The sequence below is a fragment of the Marmota flaviventris genome, chromosome 11 (assembly GCF_047511675.1).
Source record: "Marmota flaviventris isolate mMarFla1 chromosome 11, mMarFla1.hap1, whole genome shotgun sequence".
NCBI lineage: Eukaryota > Metazoa > Chordata > Mammalia > Rodentia > Sciuridae > Marmota > Marmota flaviventris.
This window is the reverse complement of record NC_092508.1, coordinates 1,526,864-1,545,971: the sequence shown is the minus strand read 5'-3', so window position 1 is coordinate 1,545,971 and position 19,108 is coordinate 1,526,864. Positions and strand designations below refer to the sequence as shown.

General features: G+C 55.3%; 2 protein-coding genes across 2 annotated transcripts; both read right to left on the bottom strand.

Moving 5' to 3' along the window:
• Nucleotides 1–4,087: 4,087 nt before the first annotated feature.
• On the bottom strand, nucleotides 4,088–5,044 carry LOC114105290 (olfactory receptor 6B2). The gene has a single exon (XM_027951705.2). The coding sequence runs from the start codon at nucleotides 5,042–5,044 to the stop codon at nucleotides 4,088–4,090; it is 957 nt and encodes a 318-aa protein (XP_027807506.2).
• Nucleotides 5,045–16,326: 11,282 nt separating this feature from the next.
• Nucleotides 16,327–18,908, bottom strand: LOC114105318 (olfactory receptor 6B3). The gene is made up of 2 exons (XM_027951744.2): nucleotides 18,731–18,908; nucleotides 16,327–17,767 (listed from the first exon to the last, which is right to left on the bottom strand). Exon 2 carries the CDS (start codon nucleotides 17,756–17,758, stop codon nucleotides 16,820–16,822), a length of 939 nt encoding a protein of 312 aa, XP_027807545.2. The 5' UTR covers nucleotides 17,759–17,767; nucleotides 18,731–18,908; the 3' UTR covers nucleotides 16,327–16,819.
• Between the last annotated feature and the right edge of the window lie 200 nt (nucleotides 18,909–19,108).

The window sequence follows — 19,108 nt, the reverse complement described above, 5'->3', positions numbered from 1 at the left end:
CGGCGCGCCGCCGTGACGACGTCACAACAGGGGTGCCCGCGGCGCCTGTCAGAACTTCTACATAAGGCGGAAGGGGCGGGTCCAGGCGGAAGGGGCGGGGCCTGGGCGAAAGGTGTGCTGGGAAGTTTGGCGGGCTCTTTGCAGAGGTCGGGGCTCGCTGCCGGTTTCGGGATGGGGTAGAGCTGTGGAGGAGTGTGACGCCGCGCTGCCCGGGTTCTACCTGAGCACTAGGGAGAAGGGCCATGCCCTGCGACCCTGGACCGGGTGCGCAGAGTCCTGCCAGATCTACACTCAAGTCCAAAGGGGGGAAAAAGACGTGAAATGCACACATATTGGAAAATAAGCAAAAAAACTGTCTTCGTTTGTAGAGGACACGATTGTTTACACAGAAAACCCAAAGGAATCTATAAAAGACCTCCCAGAGCTAATAGGTGAGTTCAGCAAGGGTGTAAGATAAAAGATAAACACAAAATCACACAGCACGCATAGCATTCTGTAAGCCACGGAAATGAAAGTTGGAATACTATTTACAATTTCTCCAAATAAAATGCAATGCACGGGCCTGCTTGCTGAGAAGTATAAAACACTGGTGAAAGACTCAGAGAAAAACCTCAGACTGCACTTCTCTTCATGGTCACAAGCCCACAGGCATTGTCCGTGCTTTCCACATCTATGTGTAGGTTATATGGGATTACCATCCTGACATCGGCAAGGTTTTCTATAGGCATAGACAAACTTACAAAATTTATGTGGACATATAAAGGCCTTGCCACAATAATTTGGGGGAAAAGGTGAAGTCAGTAATCGGCGGCCTAGTGTTAAGGTTTACCATACAACCACATCCATCAAGAACATGTATTGATAGAGGCGGCCTGCTCATAGACACATGGATCAATGAAAGAGCACAGCAACTAGAAATAAATAACATGTATTCTCAACCAACATTTGACAACAAATGAAGTTCAATGAAAGGTGGCCACGGGGAAATGTACCTGGATGTGAACTTCACTCCTAAAACCAACAAAAGCCAACTACCAGACTTCTGGGGAAAGAGAGGGTAGTGGTTTGGGACTAGGGAAAGATTTCCTAGATTTGACATCAAAAATGTGATTTGTAAAAGGAAACATTGGACCTCATCAAAATCAAAAATTCCTGCTGAGAGATCCTCTTTGGAGGATGAGAAGACAAGCTACAGACAGGAAGAAAGCGCTGCAGACACACCTGACCAAGGACCTGGATCTGGAGTGCGTAAAGAGCGCCCCAAGCAACGTGAAGAAATGAGCAATCCAGTTAGAACACCTGGAAGGACGTGAACAGGCACTGCACTGTAGAGGATATTCGGACGGCAGATAAGCACAGGAAGACGTCCTCAGCCTCAGTGGTCATGGGAGAAATGTAAGCTAAATCCACAAGGAGATATTAGTACAAATGTAGCACATGCCAAAATAAAAACAAAGCATCAGGTGCTGGGAAGATGCAGAGAAGATGATTCATCCCCACAGGCCTCATGACACTGGGAAATGGGGTAGCCGCTCTGGTGAAGAATATGCAAGTTTCCTTTAATCTGAACAGATTTACCACACAAGTCAGCATTTACCCCAGAGAAATGAGAATGTAGGTTCTCTGAGAGATGTGCAGCTGTGTTCCCAGCACTTCCCCCTAGCAGTGGAAAACCAGAGCCACTCCCTTGTCCTTCAGCTGTGAGGGTCAGCACCCTGTGGCAGGCCACACTATGGGATGCTGCTCGGCAGAAAAAACAGATGACGGATTCACAGAGCAGCGCATGCAGCTGAATGGGTGAAGTGACAACAGGCCAGTCTCAAAGGGCTGGGGGCGTGGTTCCTTCTGCATCACATCCTTGAAATAACAACATGTGGAGGAGAACAAATCATGGTGGCCAGAGGCTAGAAGGGGGCCGTCTACAGAGCCATAGTGTGAGACAGATGCTGGTGATGGAGACGCTGCATCTCGGTTACAATGATGTCCATGAAGTGACCTGTGCAGGTGGTAAAATTGCACAGTGCTACACATGCACTCACACTTGTGCACACACGAGTGCGTTTGTAACTGGTGGCACCTGGACAACCCGGCAGGCTGTACCATGGTCGGTGTCCTGGGACTGGCAGCACTTGTACCACATCCTGCAAGACAATGCCGTTTGGGGAGATCTGGTAGTGGGCAGGGCGCACCCGGTGTGGTTCTTTGCAACTTCCTGTAAATATATCATTATGTCCAAAAGAAAGCTTTAAAACATATATTATATGTCCCAGCATAAAATAATATAAATTTTTTAAATTTAAAAGGTACTATTTGTGTTAAAATATTCAAATACCAGGATGACCTGAAAGAGCCCTATACTGAAAAACTACAAAGTAACATTGAGAAACTGAAGAAGCTGTGCACGAAAAGAGGGATGTGCCTTTGTAGGTGGAAGGTCTTGATACTGTTAACAATGACGCTCATCTCTAGACTGATCTTTAGATTCAACATAATCCCAGTAAAATTCCAAAAAGTTTTTCTTTTGTTGACAGTGATGAGCAGATTCTAAAATATATATCCACCTCTTGGGAGGAGCTAAGAATGACCAAGGCAATCTTGAACAAAAGAACGTGGGTGAAGAGCATGCTGAGGGACACGAAAGTCAATGGCAGAACTACAGTAATGGCCACAGTGTGGCACAGGTGCTGCAGCGGACCTGACTTATGGGGAAAGAGAGGTCCAGGAGAGAGGCCAAGCACCATGATCCATAGACATGCACTCTGGGTTTACTGACAGGGTACAGTGCAGAGGGAAAGGAGTGTGGGAGCAGGTCAGTGTCACTCCACAGAGCAACGAGTGGGTCATCTCAGCCCATAAAGGAAAATCATATTCAAACATGAAAAACAAGACAAAAAGCCTTCTAGAATGAAGCAGGAGAATATCTTCATGTCGGAGGGGGAGGGCAAACGTGTCCTAAGTGGAAAATAACTGCAAAGGGGGATCCAAACACTGGACATGGAATAACAGAACCTCTCTTCATTAGAGGCACCGTTGGAGGACACAAATGCAAGCCCACCACCTGAGGGATTTCTGCATAAACGCAGCCACCAGAGGCCTGGAACCAGAGCATGTGACCCCTGTGTGTGGAAGAAACCCATGTGAAAGTAGGTAGAAGACATGAAGAGGCATAGACAGTATTATGGGTACTGCCTAGGTTGTATCCAAACGGACTGTAAGCCACTAGGTGCTACAAAGATGCTCAATGGCACTTGTCACTGGGGAAAAGCAAGTTCAAGTCGAAGTGAGATACCATCACCACCCCAAAAGAATAGCTAAATTGAAAAATACACGTAATACTAAGTGTTGGCAGGGATATGGAGCTACTAGAATTCTCCGGCACCCCTAGTAGACGCCACTTTGGTATACCACTTTGGAAAACAGTTTTGCAGTTTCTGCTAAACCTGACCATATGTATACTTCACGTTGCAGCAATCATAGATACAGTCTGTATGACTAGGTCTCTCCTAGGTAGTTTGTGTAGTTTGAAAAACTGCATGGACATAAACCAGAATGCTCACAGTAGCACTCTCCATAATAGGCAGTACCCATAACACTGCCCATCAACAGTAAAATGCAGGCATGCCTTGTGACACCCTCGTGATGATTAGACAGCAGTGTGGTGCATGGATTCTCACTAAGGGCAGGAACATCAAGGACTCACACAGGCGTCATGATGAACCAAGAAGCTGGATGTAAAGTGTGAATGCTTTGTGGTCCCACTCATAAAAACCTCAAAACACCCAAACTAGCATCTGGCTCTAGAAGTCAGGGCAGTGCTGAGAGCCATAGCTAAGTAGGAATGACACCTTAGCTATGGCTCTCAGCAGGGCAGTGGTTCTCTTGGGGCAGGGACAATGACTACAGGGCAGGAAGCATCTAATTGTTGGTCCCTTGGGGAGCTGGTTGCAAGAGTGTGGCCCTGTTGTGAATACACACCAAGACGAAGGCTCTTTATTGTGAATAGGTGAGTAGTTTGTTAAATTTCATTGATAATTTAAAGAGCATTAGTTGCCATATGAAACATCACTTTGTCATCACAGATCAGGTTCTAGGCAACATGACTATCCTGCTGTAGACCCCGACCCCGGCCCAGGGCCTTCCACAGGGCCTCCTTAAACTCTTTGTTCCTCAGGCAGTAGATCAAGGGGTTTATCATGGGCGTGAGGACTGTGTACACAGCAGAGATGAGCTTGTTGGAGCTCCGGGAGTCGATGGCCTGGGGACGGACATACATGAAGATCATGGCCATGTAGAAGATGGTGACAACAGTGAGGTGGGAGGCACAGGTGGAGAAGGCCCTCCAACGGCCCGTGGCCGAGGGGATGCGCAGGACGGCCAGCGTGATGTGCCCGTAGGAGAGGATGGTGGCCAGGAGTGGGAACACCAGGATGAGGAAGGCCAGGACGAAGTCCACCAGCTCTGCAGTGGAGAAGTCTGTGCAGGCCAGCTTGAGGATGGGCGAGATGTCACAGAAGAAGTGGTTCAGGACGTTGGAGCCACAGAAGGTGGCGCTGGAGATGAAGTAGACCTTGATCACAGAGATGGTGAAGCCACTGGCAAAGGAGAAGGCCACCAGCTGGACACACAGCCCCGTGGTCATGATGACTTGGTAGCGCAGTGGGTGGCAGATGGCCACGTAGCGGTCGTAGGCCATGGAGGCCAGGAGCACACACTCGGTGCACACCAGGGAGCTGAAGAAGTAGAGCTGAGTCATGCACCCCACGAAGGAGATGTGCTTCCGCTGCAGGAGGAAGCCGTCCAGCATCTTGGGGATGATGTCAGACACGTACCAGATCTCCAGGAAAGACAAGGAGCCCAGAAAGAAGTACATGGGCCTGTGGAGGGAGGCGCTGCTCCATACAGTGAGGATGATGGCCAGGTTCTCCACCAGGACAAAGAGGTAGGTGAGCAGGAAGAGGAGGAAGAGCACGTACTGCAGCCCGGGGGCCGTGGGGAAGCCCAGCAGGATGAAGGTGCCGACCTTGGTGGCGTTCTCACCCCTCATCCTCTCCACCTGCAAAAGAGCAAGGGGGAAGCATGGCAGGTGGAAGGGCAGCAGAAGGGGACAGAACCAGGCCTGGGGGTGAGCCTCGACCCAGGATGGGACCCTGGCCCTTGCCGGCAACAGGGCAGAGTGGTGACTCATTCGTCTCTCAGGTCTTCAAGTAGGAAGTCCTGCCTGCTTATGTCTGGATGTTGTAATGAAGTGGCTGAGGAGGAGAGGCTGAGCTGCAGGTGTGCACACACACTCATCGGAGCTCACACGCACCTTCACACACATGCTCACACACGTGTGCCCATACTCACGACCACATCCCTGCCTTTCTGGCCATAGACTAGAGTGGTGGGAAGAAGCCAACTCAGGTCAAACATGGGGAGACGGAGGCCAGAGCAGGCCTGAGCAGAGCCGGGAGAAGCACTGTGGGAGGGCCGGTGCCGGCAGGCCGTGATGTGCCCACCCGGCCACGATGCAGTTCTGCAGGGACAGGCAGTGGTAGGCACAGAGAAGGACGGTGCACAGCTGCCCCAGGCAGACCCAGGAGGGAGGACCCATGTCCCAGTGCATCAAGAGCATGCTGTGAGGTGAGGGCAGGTCGGGGTGGGGCTGCAGGGACAGGGCCACCAGGGCCAGTGGGGTGCAGCGAGTGCTGGCCCCTCCCAGCAGGACTGGCCCTGTTCTTGGCTCGTCTGGTTGGCAGGGTGGGTGAGGATCAGCGTGGCCCGGCCAGGGCAGGGGTTCCTGGTCCTAAGTGGCTCTGAGACCGTAGCGGTGGCTTAGGTGCTTTGACGTTAACAAGCCTCTGCAAGAGCAGGCCACAGAGCTGGACCAAGACAGGGCAGAGTGGGGAGGGGTCCCTGGAAATAGGAGGGAGATCAGCAGAGCCAGGGAGGGGCTGAGGGGGAGGGGCTGTGGGATGCAGGGTCCACAGTGAGGTCCCTGTGAGCCAGTGGAAACAAGGGGCAGAAGACCAGGAGAGGAGGACAGGAGAAGGCAGGGAGGGGAGAGGAAGAGGAGACTGGGGCTGAAGTGGAGCCATCATACTCCTCGCGCTTAGGACTCTGTCAAGATGGCCCGACATTACGGACGACTATAACTCACTCACAAAAACGCCAACAAGGTGAACACAGATAAGCCAACAAAGGGAAGCATCCAGAGAAACCCAAGGGCTGGGTGTGCCACCTGCGAGTTGAAGTCACTTGCCTGGGGCCCCTGGGGGGGAAGCACACAGGGGCAGGGGTGGTGGGCAGGGGACTGGTCAGAGTCCAGGCAGCTGTGATAGACAGGGCAGGGTGCTGCAGGCAAGCACGCCAGAGCTTGGAGACCCAAGACCTGTGCCAATCCCAGGCCAGTCAGGTGGAACTCGAGGTCCCAGCGGGCACAGACACAGAGGGAGGCCACACTGAGTGCCCGCCCCACAGCTGGCAAGGTTCCCGCAGTTGGGGCAGCAGCCTCGGCACAGGGTCAGGCTTCCGGCTAACCAGGGCAGACCCCCAAAGTGATAGCTGCTGGAGAGCAGAGAAGGTTCCAGCAACATCAGGCCTCAGCTCCCGGCTGAGCGACGGCAGCGCCCCGGGAGCACTATGATGTGAGAGCCCCCAGACTCTCAGGGTTGCTGGGCCTCTGTCTCCCTGCCCCAGCCACGTCCCTATATCCAACCGCAGTGTCCTTGTGAAAGAAAAGAACACATGGAGACAGGGGCGGGGCCAATAGACAGCTGCCCTCGGGCTGAGGCAGGTGCAGAACTGCGGGCAAGGCAGAGGTCACCCAGGCCCTTTGGTCAGCTCCCGGGTTGAGAGCTGACGTCACTAGGGGGCAGAGGCAGTGCAGCCACCAGGAGAGCAGGGTTCTCACTTAGGGTTAGGAGGGAGCAGGGCCCCGCCATCCCTCTGTTTTGAGCTTCCAGCATCCATAACCTTGAGGACAGTTGCTGCCATCACAAGCCCCCAGGCGGTGGCCCCAGACACTGATGGGGGAGGAAGAGGTGAGAGGGGAAGCAGCTGACAGTGCCAAGGACAGGAGAGGGTCCCGTGGAGCCCAGCGGCCAGGTGTTTTGCCTTGGGGGTGGGAGCAAGCGCCTTCTGGGGGCTGATGGCACTTCTAGGGCTGGCTTGTGACTCTGGACTTCATGGGGCAGTTCTGCATAGAGGAGGACATCTGAAAGGATTCTCCCAGGCTCTGGTTGGACTTGGGCCATGCCCACACTCCTGCCCTCAAGCGGAGCACCCATGACAGGCACCACCCACCCCAGTGAGTTCCCTGTCACAAGGCCAGCATGCAGCTCAGTGTCAAGAGCAGCACATCCCAGCACATCCCACCGCCTCCTTTACAACAGTGATAATGACCGCCTGCCACTCAAGGAGGCCCAGGGTCTGATACTGAGTGTGGAGAGCAGGCTTGGCCCTGGTGACTCCATGGTATGCAGAACAGCAGTCCTCAGGCTGTGCCTGCCCTGGTGACTCCATGGTGTGTGGAACAGCAGTCCTCAGGCTGCGCCTGCCCTGGTGACTCCATGGTGTGTGGAACAGCAGTCCTCAGGCTGTGCCTGCCCTGGTGACTCCATGGTGTGTGGGACAGCAGTCCTCAGGCTGTGCCTGCCCTGGTGACTCCATGGTGTGTGGGACAGCAGTCCTCAGGCTGTGCCTGCCCTGGTGACTCCATGGTGTGTAGGACAGAAGTCCTCAGGCTGTGCCTGCCCTAGTGACTCCATGGTGTGTAGGACAGCAGTCCTCAGGCTGCACCTGCCCTAGTGACTCCATGGTGTGTAGAACAGCAGTCCTCAGGCTGCGCCTGCCCTAGTGACTCCATGGTGTGTAGAACAGCAGTCCTCAGGCTGCACCTGCCCTAGTGACTCCATGGTGTGTAGAACAGCAGTCCTCAGGCTGCACCTGCCCTAGTGACTCCATGGTGTGTAGAACAGCAGTCCTCAGGCTGTGCCTGCCCTAGTGACTCCATGGTGTGTAGAACAGCAGTCCTCAGGCTGTGCCTGCCCTAGTGACTCCATGGTGTGTAGGACAGCGGTCCTCAGGCTGTGCCTGCCCTGGTGACTCCATGGTGTATAGAACAGCAGTCCTCAGGCTGTCCCTGCCCTGGTGACTCCATGGTATGAAGAACAGCAGTCCTCAGGCTGTCCCTGCCCTGGTGACTCCATGGTGTGTAGGACAGCAGTCCTCAGGCTGTCCCTGCCCTGGTGACTCCATGGTGTGTAGGACAGCAGTCCTCAGGCTGTGCCTGCCCTGGTGACTCCATGGTGTGCAGAACAGCAGCTCTCAGGCTGCACCAGTTTGAAATGCAACAGTTTCTCAGGAATTTCTCCATATGGGGCACAGTTGCCCAGGCGGGTGATGCCGCACCTTGTGTGTACAGTGAACAACCAGCGTCTCCCAGCACTCCCAGAAGGCATGAACTGATAATTAACTTACATGTGTCAATTTATCAAACTCTATCAAGGAGCACCTGGACCTGTGGGCGTCCCAACTCATACTAGGAACACCAGACACAGGAGCTTATCAACCTCCATAATTCCAACCCTCTCACTCAAGACCCATATAAAGAAGAGCCCCAAGATTGAACACAGCAGCACCCTGACCCTGTCACCTGCTCACTTGTCACAAGTCTTGCCCAGGAAAATCACCACATGACAGACCTCTTGTTCTGTCCCCTTTGGGATTCAGCACTGTGCATTTTCTCCTCCTGTGACAGCGATACGGGACCCACTCCAAGCTGACACCTCAGCTGACACTCTGAAGTTCCTGTGCATCAGGAACCCCTGCCTTGACCGCCCTCATCTGACCACCTGCAGTGGCCCTGCGACTCTGCAGTCCTCTCTCTGCCTGTGCCCTGGGCTCAGCATCCTGTGACCCCACAGCTGTCTTAACTGTTTCTCGGTCTTTCTGTGACCTAGCTGTATATCCTTGTGAAGTGTGATGTGTGACTTGAGTGTGTGGATGTGGAATTAAGACCAGAATGGAAGAAGGTGTGATTGCCCAGCTGTGACCACAGGTGACCCGCGAGTACTTGGTGAATTGCAGCCCCTGACGTGGAGTAGCCTGTGGACTCACTGGTGTCTAGTGGACTCGGGCATAGTGGAAAGAAGGGATGGTTTGGTCTCTTGGCAGCATAGCTTGCTCATGCTCTGAGTGTTCCCTCTAGGGACCACTGGGTGGCTGTGTCCTCTTCCCAGCTGAGTGGCCACTGAGGGCTTTGGAATCCTGAGGAGGGACTCTGGGACTCCAGGGGTCCTGCCCTGTGCACGGGGTTTGCTGGAGGCTGTGTCTCGTGCTCCCAGGATGGTGTGTCCTCCTGGATGGGGCTGGTTGTGTGGATAGTGGTGATGATCACAAGGACTCGGCTGGTGTGCACTGGCTGGCTGGTTGGAGGAAAACTGCGTTTATTTACAGATTCAGAGCCTGTGCAGCACACTGTCTCTGCCACCCGCTCTTGAGACCATGGCTGTGTTTTGTAGTTGGTGTTTTTTATAATCTGGAGCTTGGAGAAGCTGCAGGGGACCCTGTGCTCAGCTGCCGCAGGCGGAGGCTCCCACCCCAGGGCCTGCACTCCCCAGCAAGGGGCACAGGTAGCTCTTAACAGTGCTCCTGGCTCCATGGGGACATTTGGCCTCCACTGTCCTGTCCTGCCCAGGTCCCTCCTGCTCTGAGAGTGGGTGCATCTTGTGGGCTCTGCCTCCCTTCTTCCTGGATGGAGCTGGCAGAGCAGCTGGCTTCTGAAGAGGGCACCCAGTGTCCCCTCACCCTGGACGAAGCTTGCTGGGTGCTGCACACAGAGCGTCTTTGGCCAGAGATCCAAGCTCAGGTCTTTTAAGGAAACCTGACTCGGGGAAGGGGAGACTGCTGTACCCGAGTGGCTGTGTTTGGGGAGTCGGTTAGAGGGTCCTGCAGCAGCTCCTCCCCCTCTCCTGCACCCCCTTCAGCCTGCAGCTGTTTACTTTGAGGCCTGCCTGACTTCCTGGTGGGGCCACCTGGAAGCAGACCTTAGCTCGATGGGAGCTGTGGGTACTCTACCAGTGCAGTGAGGGTCTGGCTGGGCTGCCACTGCTGGACATTAGGGCACGGCCCAGTGCCTGCAATGTGCACTCAGCACAGGACCCACAGATGTGCACTCAGACAGTGCCTGCGAATGTGCACTCAGCACAGTACCCACAGATGCACACTCAGATAGTGCCTGCAAATGTGCACTCAGCACAGTACCCACAGATGCACACTCAGTACAATACCTATGGATGCACCCTGAGCCCAGTGCCCACAGACGTGTACTCAGCACAGTACCCACAGATGCACACTCAGTATAATACCTATGGATGCACACTGAGCCCAGTGCCCACGGACGTGTACTCAGCACAATACCCACAGGTGCACACTCAACATGGTGCTTACAGATAAAAGGGTCACTTTGGAGCCCCCATGAGCCATCATGTGGGGTGCTGAGACCACAGAGGTGAGTCCTCGCCCCATACTGGGTGTGGAAGGGCTGGGTCCAGGGCTCGACCATCACACACACTCACAGCTCCACCAAGATGCAAGGTATAAGTGCACTCTGAAATCACAGCAAGGCCAGACAGACCCTCTTCAGCATGACGTGCTGGTCCTACCTGGGGGCTCTTGAAGCTCACTCTGAAGGGCTGCAGCTGCCAGGGGACAAGAAGTGGCTTATGCCCGTGTCCAGCAACTTGCAGGCTGGCCAGTGACCAGGGCCCCTGAACCGGCTCCTGAGATGTGGCCTCCCCCAAGCACCAGGGAGGAAAAGCTGTGGCTTTTTCTGAAGGAGCATGGTGACTCCAGGGCCCAATTACCCCGTGCTGCTGACGGGCTGCCCACACTGCCAATTAGCTGGGTCTGGGCCTCTGTGGAGCCCATGCCCCGGGGCCCTTTTGGGTGCTTCCCCGCTGCCTTGGTGGCAACTCTTTCTGTCCCCATGAGAAGGCCTGCTTCTCTGTGCAGCCCTTTGGCCCTGGGCTCACAGGGTCATTGAGTTCTGGTGCTGAGGGCCGGGCCACACTTCTGCAGGGAGCCACACTCCACATGCAGGAGGGAGGCCGGGGGCGAGGAGGCTGTGCTGAGGCTGGAGGTGGAGTCAAGCCAGAGCCCTGGTGGGCCATGCTGCTTTGGGGGGCTCGACAGCTCCTTAGGTCCTGACCAGCTCAGAGCCCCAGCCCTGTGCTCTCAGGGAAGGACTGGTCAGGCCCAAGAGGCCAGCCACCATCTGGCCTGTTTCCCACGTCCAGCTCCCCTGAGCTCACTGGTCTCTCCTCTCTGATTCCACCCAGCACCCCTCCTCCAAACACGCTGGTTCCCCCATCTCCCCCGGGTGTCTGGACTTGCTGTCCCCTCGGGAGTCTCTCCTTCCACATGCTGGCCCTGCGTCCCACACTCCTTCAAGCCCATGCAACCCAGGATGTCATTCTTCCTCCCTTCTGGTCAGCCTCCTCCTAAGGCTGTGAGAATCTGGGTCCTGCCTCTTCTGGCTTCTGGTGGCTCCAGGGCTGGTGGCACTCTGGGTCACTTTGCCTTCTCCTTGTGCCAAATCTTCTCTGTGTCTCTTGTAAGGACACTAGATATTGCTCTCAGTGCTACCAAAACAATCTACAATACTCTTCTTGTCCCCAGCTCCTTGATTACATCTGCAAAGACCATTTTCCAAATGAGGTCATGTTCACAGATTACAGAGATTCAACGTGGACACATATTTGGGGGCCATCTTCCAGCTGATTACAGCCATTGTACATCTTTTCCTTAGCAAGTGTCCCTGAATCCCACTGAGTGTCTATTTATTTGAGTACTTTTCTCCCTCCTGATAGAATGTAAATGGCCTGAGAGCGACTTCTGCTGTTTTGTCCAAATCTGTACATCCGGTGGCTATAGGACTCCTGCACAGGACAGGGGCTGGGACAGACGGATGGACAACTTGATCAGCTGTGGCCAAGAAGGGTGTTGGCAGAGGAGAGCAAGCGATTCTCCCAGGAGAGCCAGTGTGTCCTGGCCAGCTGCCCCTGGTCTTTCCAGAACTCCTGGTCCTTCGTGAGCCTCTTCCTCAACTAACCCAGCGAGGGTTAGAAACGCAGAACCCATAGGCCCAGAGTCCAATGAGCTCATCCTGAATCTTTGCACAAATCCCCTATTACCCTCTAAAGCTCCCAGGAATCAAAGACTCTTGTCAATTGTCAAAGATTTCATTTAAAAAGGACATAATATTACGTATACAGTCCTGACAATATTCCAATATTGCTAGTTAAAAAAAAAACCATGGGTAAGGTTGGAGAATTGATTGATGACTGACAACCAAGTAACAAAACTGTGGTACCAGGTTTCCTGTAGCTCCCAGTTCTCCTACCTCATTACCTAGCGCACCTGCTGACTCGGCTTTGGCCAGCTTTCCAGTCGATGGAGGGTCAACACTTGCTCCTTTACCTGGGCACACCAGTGTGGGCCTGCAGCTGCAGGAGTGTCCACAAAGCCACCCCGACTCCCCCGCTGGTGCTGCAGTTCTGCTCTTCCCTAGGAGGCATGTGACAGCTCACCTTACCTTTCAGGCCACTCGCCTGCCAGGCCACAGGCTTCCATGGGAAACTTCAGTTTTCAAGAAGAAAAAAAATAGCCCTCAGTTTGGGGCAAGACTTAATGCTGCAGGACTTCCCTGTTTCCTAGAGTGGGAGGGACTAGTCCCCCCTGACCTGCAGCCGGACGGTTGAGTGGTGCTCCTGGACTGGCAGGTGCTGGATCCCGAACTGACCCTTCCTGCCCCTGTCAATGAATAAACCCAGTTCCAGGGCCTTGGCCTTGGATGGATGGTCCCGACAAGGCTTCTGGTAGCCAAATGTAGGTGACCTTCCCTCCCAGCAGGCCTTGGGACTTCCAGATCCCCCTGAGCTTCTCGCTGCATTCACTCATGAGCATAGCGATGGGGAACAGACCCCGCAGCTGAGGCTTAGCCTGCCTCTGGAAAGCCCAGGTAGAGCACAGCCTATTGGAAGACCCCTTACAGGAACTGGTTTTGGGAAATGAACTCTTTCCAAATTCATTTCCAAGTTCATTTCCAACTCTACCAGAGTTCAACCAAACTCAGCGTTTCTCGGCAAGTAGATTATTAGCCTCTTCTGGAATTCCTCTCTGCTCTCCTATTTTCCACCCAAGACATTGCAAACTCCGTCACCCTGCCCCTCTCCTACTGCTGCCCCACCATGGAGAAGGCCGCACCTCTGTCCAGTGCAGCATCAGAAGCCATGGACCCTTGTGCTGGTTTGTGAGATGGTCCTTGGAGGATCCTGAGCGAATGCTGTACTCTGAAGGCAAACGTCAGCCCAGGTGAGTCAATAGAGAAAGGACGTTGGCTAGACTGCAGCGCTGTGGGCTCCAGGTGTGTCTTACAGCCTCGGACGGACGAGGTCACCTGTACACAGACAGCAGGTATGTGCGCGGAGCCGCCCAGACTCTTGGCATGTTATGGAACCTGAGAGGGCCTCTCCTTCTGGTGGGCACTGGCATCAGAAGCAGACTCCCAGCCGACAGTCTTCTTCTTCTACCTCATTATCCTGACAGGATTGAAGCTCATGCTGTAAAATTAACCCTGAACACCACGGAAAGGCCTGGAGTATTTTAATGCTGAATCTTCCGAGTTGGATCTGTGAGGACGTACAAATTGGACTCCATGACTGATCCCAGGCAGCTGTCCTAGTGAACCGTGCCATGGACCTGACCTGGAAAAACAAAGCCCACCCCTGAAAAGATGTCAACTCAGAGTTCAGTACGGCCCCTGGAGGGCTCAAACGGCTGCCCCTCCTCCTGAGTCCTCGAAGCTTCCATTGTTAAAAGCCACAGCTCATCGTGCAGCAGAAGAAAATGATACAATTACGCCGGGCACAGTGGACCAGGAGCCTCCCAGCAACTCAGGAGGCTGAGGCAGGAGGATTGCAAGTTCAAAGCCAGCCTCAGCAACTTAGCCAGACCCTGTCTCTAAATAAAATATAAAAAAGGGCTCAGTGGTGGAGTGCCCCTGGGCTCAATGGTTGGGTATCAAAAAAAAAAAAAAGAGAACACATTATAAGAAGCAATGGTGGGTGACTTCCAAAATTACTAGAACGGTTTATCACCAATATCATGGGGGTCAGTGTGTCCTTGTAGCAGTCTGTGTTTGCTGGTTGGGTAGAGGGTTTCCCGTTTGGGAAATACAATGTATGGCACAAGCTAAGAACTTCTTAGAAAGTGTGTTTTCCTTTATGGGGCATCTCTCGAGAGCTTGAGTGGCAGGGAGCTCATTTTACTGAAAAGGTTACACAGCAGTTAAGTCAGGTCTTACACACGCAGGTACCTCTACGGACTCTGCAGCACTCAGTCTTCTGAGAGGTCAGAAAGACACACGACTTTTGAAGGCCCAAACTGGCCTTCAAAACTGACTCGATTGGCTTTCCATGGCCACAGGTATTAGTGACAATCAGGTCACTCCTGCTGGACAACACAGATCAGCCCCTTGTGTGGTGGTCCCTGGGAGGCCTGTGACCCTGTTAGGATGCAAGATGCCAGGCTTCCGAGATGACACAGTGTCCTTAACCAGGAAGCCCTCTGTGACCCACCCATTGAGCCACAAACCATGTGTGGTCGGGAACCCTGGGGGGGTCCTCTTGAAACAGCATCTGGGACAGGCTCCCGGATCCCTGATGGGGGCTGTGCCCACCACCCACGTTGGTACGACCTCAAGGGCTCGGACTCGTCCAGTCCCGCGGTTCCGTAGGGCCCCGTAGGAGAACTAGAGCAGAGCAGAGCAGCGGGTTCTCCAGGGCAGGCGGCATCCCTGGCCTGGACGGCTTTCCAAGACCACAGGTCAAGCCTCCCGTGCCACCACCTTCCTTTTCCCTCCAGGAAAATCAGTGGGACCACAGTCCATGGGCAGTTTAGCTAGGGCCTGTCCTCTAGTTAAAAAGCAGACAATGGTGGGGTTGTGGGTTAATGCCAGGAGTCAGGCCAGCTCCTCCAGTACCAGTGCCCTGGGTGTTCTCAGCAAGCTGCCCTGAGCCCCCAGGAGTGGACGCTGTCGTGGGTGTTGTAGACATCACTGCTGCTTACTGTCCTGAATCTGCTGGACGCAGGCGCTAACACTCCGCGTGCAGTGAACTTCTGGGCTGCACACCCTCGTGACTGGGGACTGTCACCAGGTTAAATCCAGGAGGGTCCCCTTTCAGCCAGTGAGAGTCTGCACCCCCACAGCAGGCCCTCAAAGGACCCAAGGAAGGCCTCCTCCAGGAGACCTGGTCTGTGAAGCTTGCCCAGGTCCCGGTCTCACGCCAGCCCCGTCCCTGAAGCCAAACTGGCCATGGCCAAGCCGCATGGCTGGCCTGACGCTCCCTGGGGAAACACCTCCAGACCTGGGCGGCGTTCCTTCTGTTTGGGATCACCCCGCTGCCTGCTGTGAAACCAGGTCGACAGGGCTGGACTCCCAGAGGCTTCCAGGGAAGCTGGCCTCAAACCGACTGCGTGGCCTCCCGCGGAGAGGCTTTGCTCACCCTGAGGTCAGGCGGCTCCAGCTGTGAATCCAGAAGTAGCCTCCTTTCCTGCCTTCCCCACCCCGACCCCAAATGCAACCTGAACACCCAGACAGAGAGCTCTTGGCCACTCCATCCCACCCCTGTGTCCAGTGCTCAGCCTGGGTGGTCTCCCTGCCTCCCGTGGGCTCCCCGCCACCTCACAGCCTGCCCACACAGCCCACCCCACCAGTGGCTGCTGTCAACGTCCAGGCTGTGTGTCACCGGGAGCCCTCGGGTCCTGACTTTGCTGGCCATGCTGGTGCGTGCTGGGGGCTTTGCCCTCTGGCCGCCCCTGGAGCCCAGACCCCAGCCTCCCTGCCCCTCCAGGTCTCTCCATTTCACGCTGCGTCCTGCCTCTGGGCTTCTCGAGGCTAAACTGCCTGAAGCTCCTCCTTTTTCTTTACCCTTTAATATGAATAACTCTTCTCCCTGCCTTGAGATGTGACTGTCACTCCACCCAGGTGGCCTTCCTGACCCTTCTAGCCTCTTGTCCTGTGGTCTCCTGTGTGTGCCTCCACTTACACACCACTCTGCCCCACACCCTGCGTCCTCTCTGTGGGGCACTAGCCCTGTGCTGGGCTTTGGGGGTCCAGGGCAGGACAGGGCAGACATGGTCCCCACCTGCCTGGGCATCTGCATGTGTTACAAGGTGACCGAGATCAACTCAAGCAGTGATAAAATGCTTTTTATTTTCTCAGCAGCTGATTGGCTGGGCATGGGATTTACATAGGAAAGAAGCAGAGGCTGGTGCCCCAGGACCACCAGCACGCCTGTGCACTCCCCCAGGTGCCCCAGGACCACCAGCACGCCTGTGCACTCCCCCAGGTGCCCCAGGACCGCTGGCACGCCTGTGCACTCCCACAGTCCTAAGAAGGCTCGCTCAGGTGACTCTTGAGCTCTTTGTGCCGCGGGTTCGAGGCTCCAGCTCCTCACCACCCCACGTTCTTGAGGAGGGCAGGATGAGCTGGCATGCTTTTCTGTCTTCTGAAATGCCTATGGCGATTTTAAAGGTGGGGAAAATTCGTTAAACTTTGCCAAGTTCTGCTTTGCTCATGAATTAAGACAAAAAACAATAAAATCCAGGAGCAACAGCAGCCATGAAGTCGGCCTCTGTGATCTGAAGGAGACCAGATGTGGAGTAATAAGGAGGCTCGGCCCCACCAATGCCCAGAACCTCCAGCTTGGCACAGGGGCCCCATCAGAGGGGCCGCAGGTTCTCAGCTGCTGCTGGAGATGGGACGCGCCCCCTGCTAAGGCCCGGCTCCACCCCGGCCCAGGGCCTTCCGCAGGGCCTCCTTAAACTCCTTGTTCCTCAGGCAGTAGATCAAGGGGTTCAAGATGGGCGTGAGGACCGTGTACAGAACAGAGATGAGCTTGTTGGAGCTCCGGGTGTCGATGGCCTGGGGACGGACGTACATGAAAAGCAAGGCCGTGTAGAAGATGGTGACAACAGTGAGGTGGGAGGCACAGGTGGAGAAGGCCCTCCAACGGCCCGTGGCCGAGGGGATGCGCAGGACGGCCAGCGTGATGTGCCCGTAGGAGAGGATGGTGGCCAGGAGTGGGAACACCAGGATGAGGAAGGCCAGGACGAAGTCCACCAGCTCTGCAGTGGAGAAGTCTGTGCAGGCCAGCTTGAGGATGGGCGAGATGTCACAGAAGAAGTGGTTCAGGACGTTGGAGCCACAGAAGGTGGCGCTGGAGATGAAGTAGACCTTGATCACAGAGATGGTGAAGCCACTGGCAAAGGAGAAGGCCACCAGCTGGACACACAGCCCCGTGGTCATGATGACCTGGTAGCGCAGTGGGTGGCAGATGGCCACGTAGCGGTCGTAGGCCATGGAGGCCAGGAGCACACACTCGGTGCACACCAGGGAGCTGAAGAAGTAGAGCTGAGTCATGCACCCCACAAAGGAGATGCGCTTCCGCTGCAGGAGGAAGCCGTCCAGCATCTTGGGGATGATGTCGCACACGTACCAGATCTCCAAGGTTGACATGATGCCCAGAAAGTAGTACATGGGCCTGTGGAGGGAGGCGCTGCTCCATACAGTGAGGATGATGGCCAGGTTCTCCACCAGGACAAAGAGGTAGGTGAGCAGGAAGAGGAGGAAGAGCACGTACTGTAGCCCGGGGGCCGTGGGGAAGCCCAGCAGGATGAAGGTGCCGACCTTGGTGGCGTTCTCGCCCCTCATCCTCTCCACCTGCAAAAGAGCAAGGAGGAAGCATGGCAGGTGGAAGGGCAGCAGAAGGGGACAGAACCAGGCCTGGGACGGGACCCTGGCCCTTGCCGGCAACAGGGCAGGAGAAAAACAATCTCCAAGGTAAGCATTGAAGACTACATGCCCTAGGTCCCAGGTCACTCTAAGACGGGGCCCTGGAAAGTCCTGTCCACTCCTGCCCAACAAGTGCCACACCCAAGGCCTCTGTGGCCGTAAGGACATCCACAGCTCCTCGCACGGTCTCTGATCCAGGCAATGGTTGTGACTGCCAGGCCCTCTGGGCTCACCGTCAGGTGTCTCCCCGCTCTGCCGGGTGGCAGAGCTGGCCCAGCTCTGGTCAGACCCCAGTTGGCTGGTGTCTGACCTTTTGCCTGGTTCAGAGTTGATTTTATCAGGGATGTGAGGCCAATAGAGCCTCTGGAAAGGTGGGGGACAGGTGCTAAGCAGCTGGACCCCACCCCCAGACTCTCCCTGGGTTCAGTACTCAGGAAAACAGGAAGGTGGCCAAGTCCCTGGCTCTGTGCATCAGAGGGGACATCACAAAGGAGGGGACACATCTAAGTTCTGGAAGAGAGAAAGCTGACATAGAGGGGTGTCCAGGGCAGGAGAGTGGAGAAGGCCCAGGATTTTCTCCAGAGTCCACAGCTGAGGCGCCATCCTGCACCCTGCACAGGCTGCGTGGAAGCGTGTGGGTGAGAGGCGGGCTGGGAGCCGGGTGGCAGACTGGCTTCCAGAGCAGGGAAGAGGCGTCCAGGCAGAGCTGCGAGCCCAGCTCTCTGGATGAGGATGCCCAGCTGTTACCACCTGGGCGTCTGGACCCCTGGCTCCTCCTCCCAGCCTCGTTGCAGCCCTGGGGGACCAGGCTCCCTTTAGAGGGGGAGTGTGAGGCTCCACGGGGAAGGTTTAGGGACTCATCCCCGGGGGTGGCTGTCGCAGGACACAAACCTGGGTCTTCTAATGCCAAGGCTGCCACTCTCCTGATGAAATACCAACAACAGAAGGACTGAGCCCATTGGGTGCTGGCTGGAGACTGGGATTGTGAGACAGGTAGACACAGGGCCGGGAACCCCACGCTCTAGCAGGCTCTAAGAACAGACGGTCACAACCTCAGTAGGCAGAGAATTCGTTCTGAAAGACGGATTTAACCAACCTGAATGTTTGAATTGACCAGCCACCTGGCTGAGGAGGCTTTGTGACAGCCGTGCTCTGGAATGCCATGCAGGCATGGAGCTGTAGAGCGGGGCTGGCCAGCTCCGACACAGTGCCAGCACACCTGGGAAGCGACCTAAAGGAGGAGGCCCCTGGGCTCAGGGCTTCCGTCTC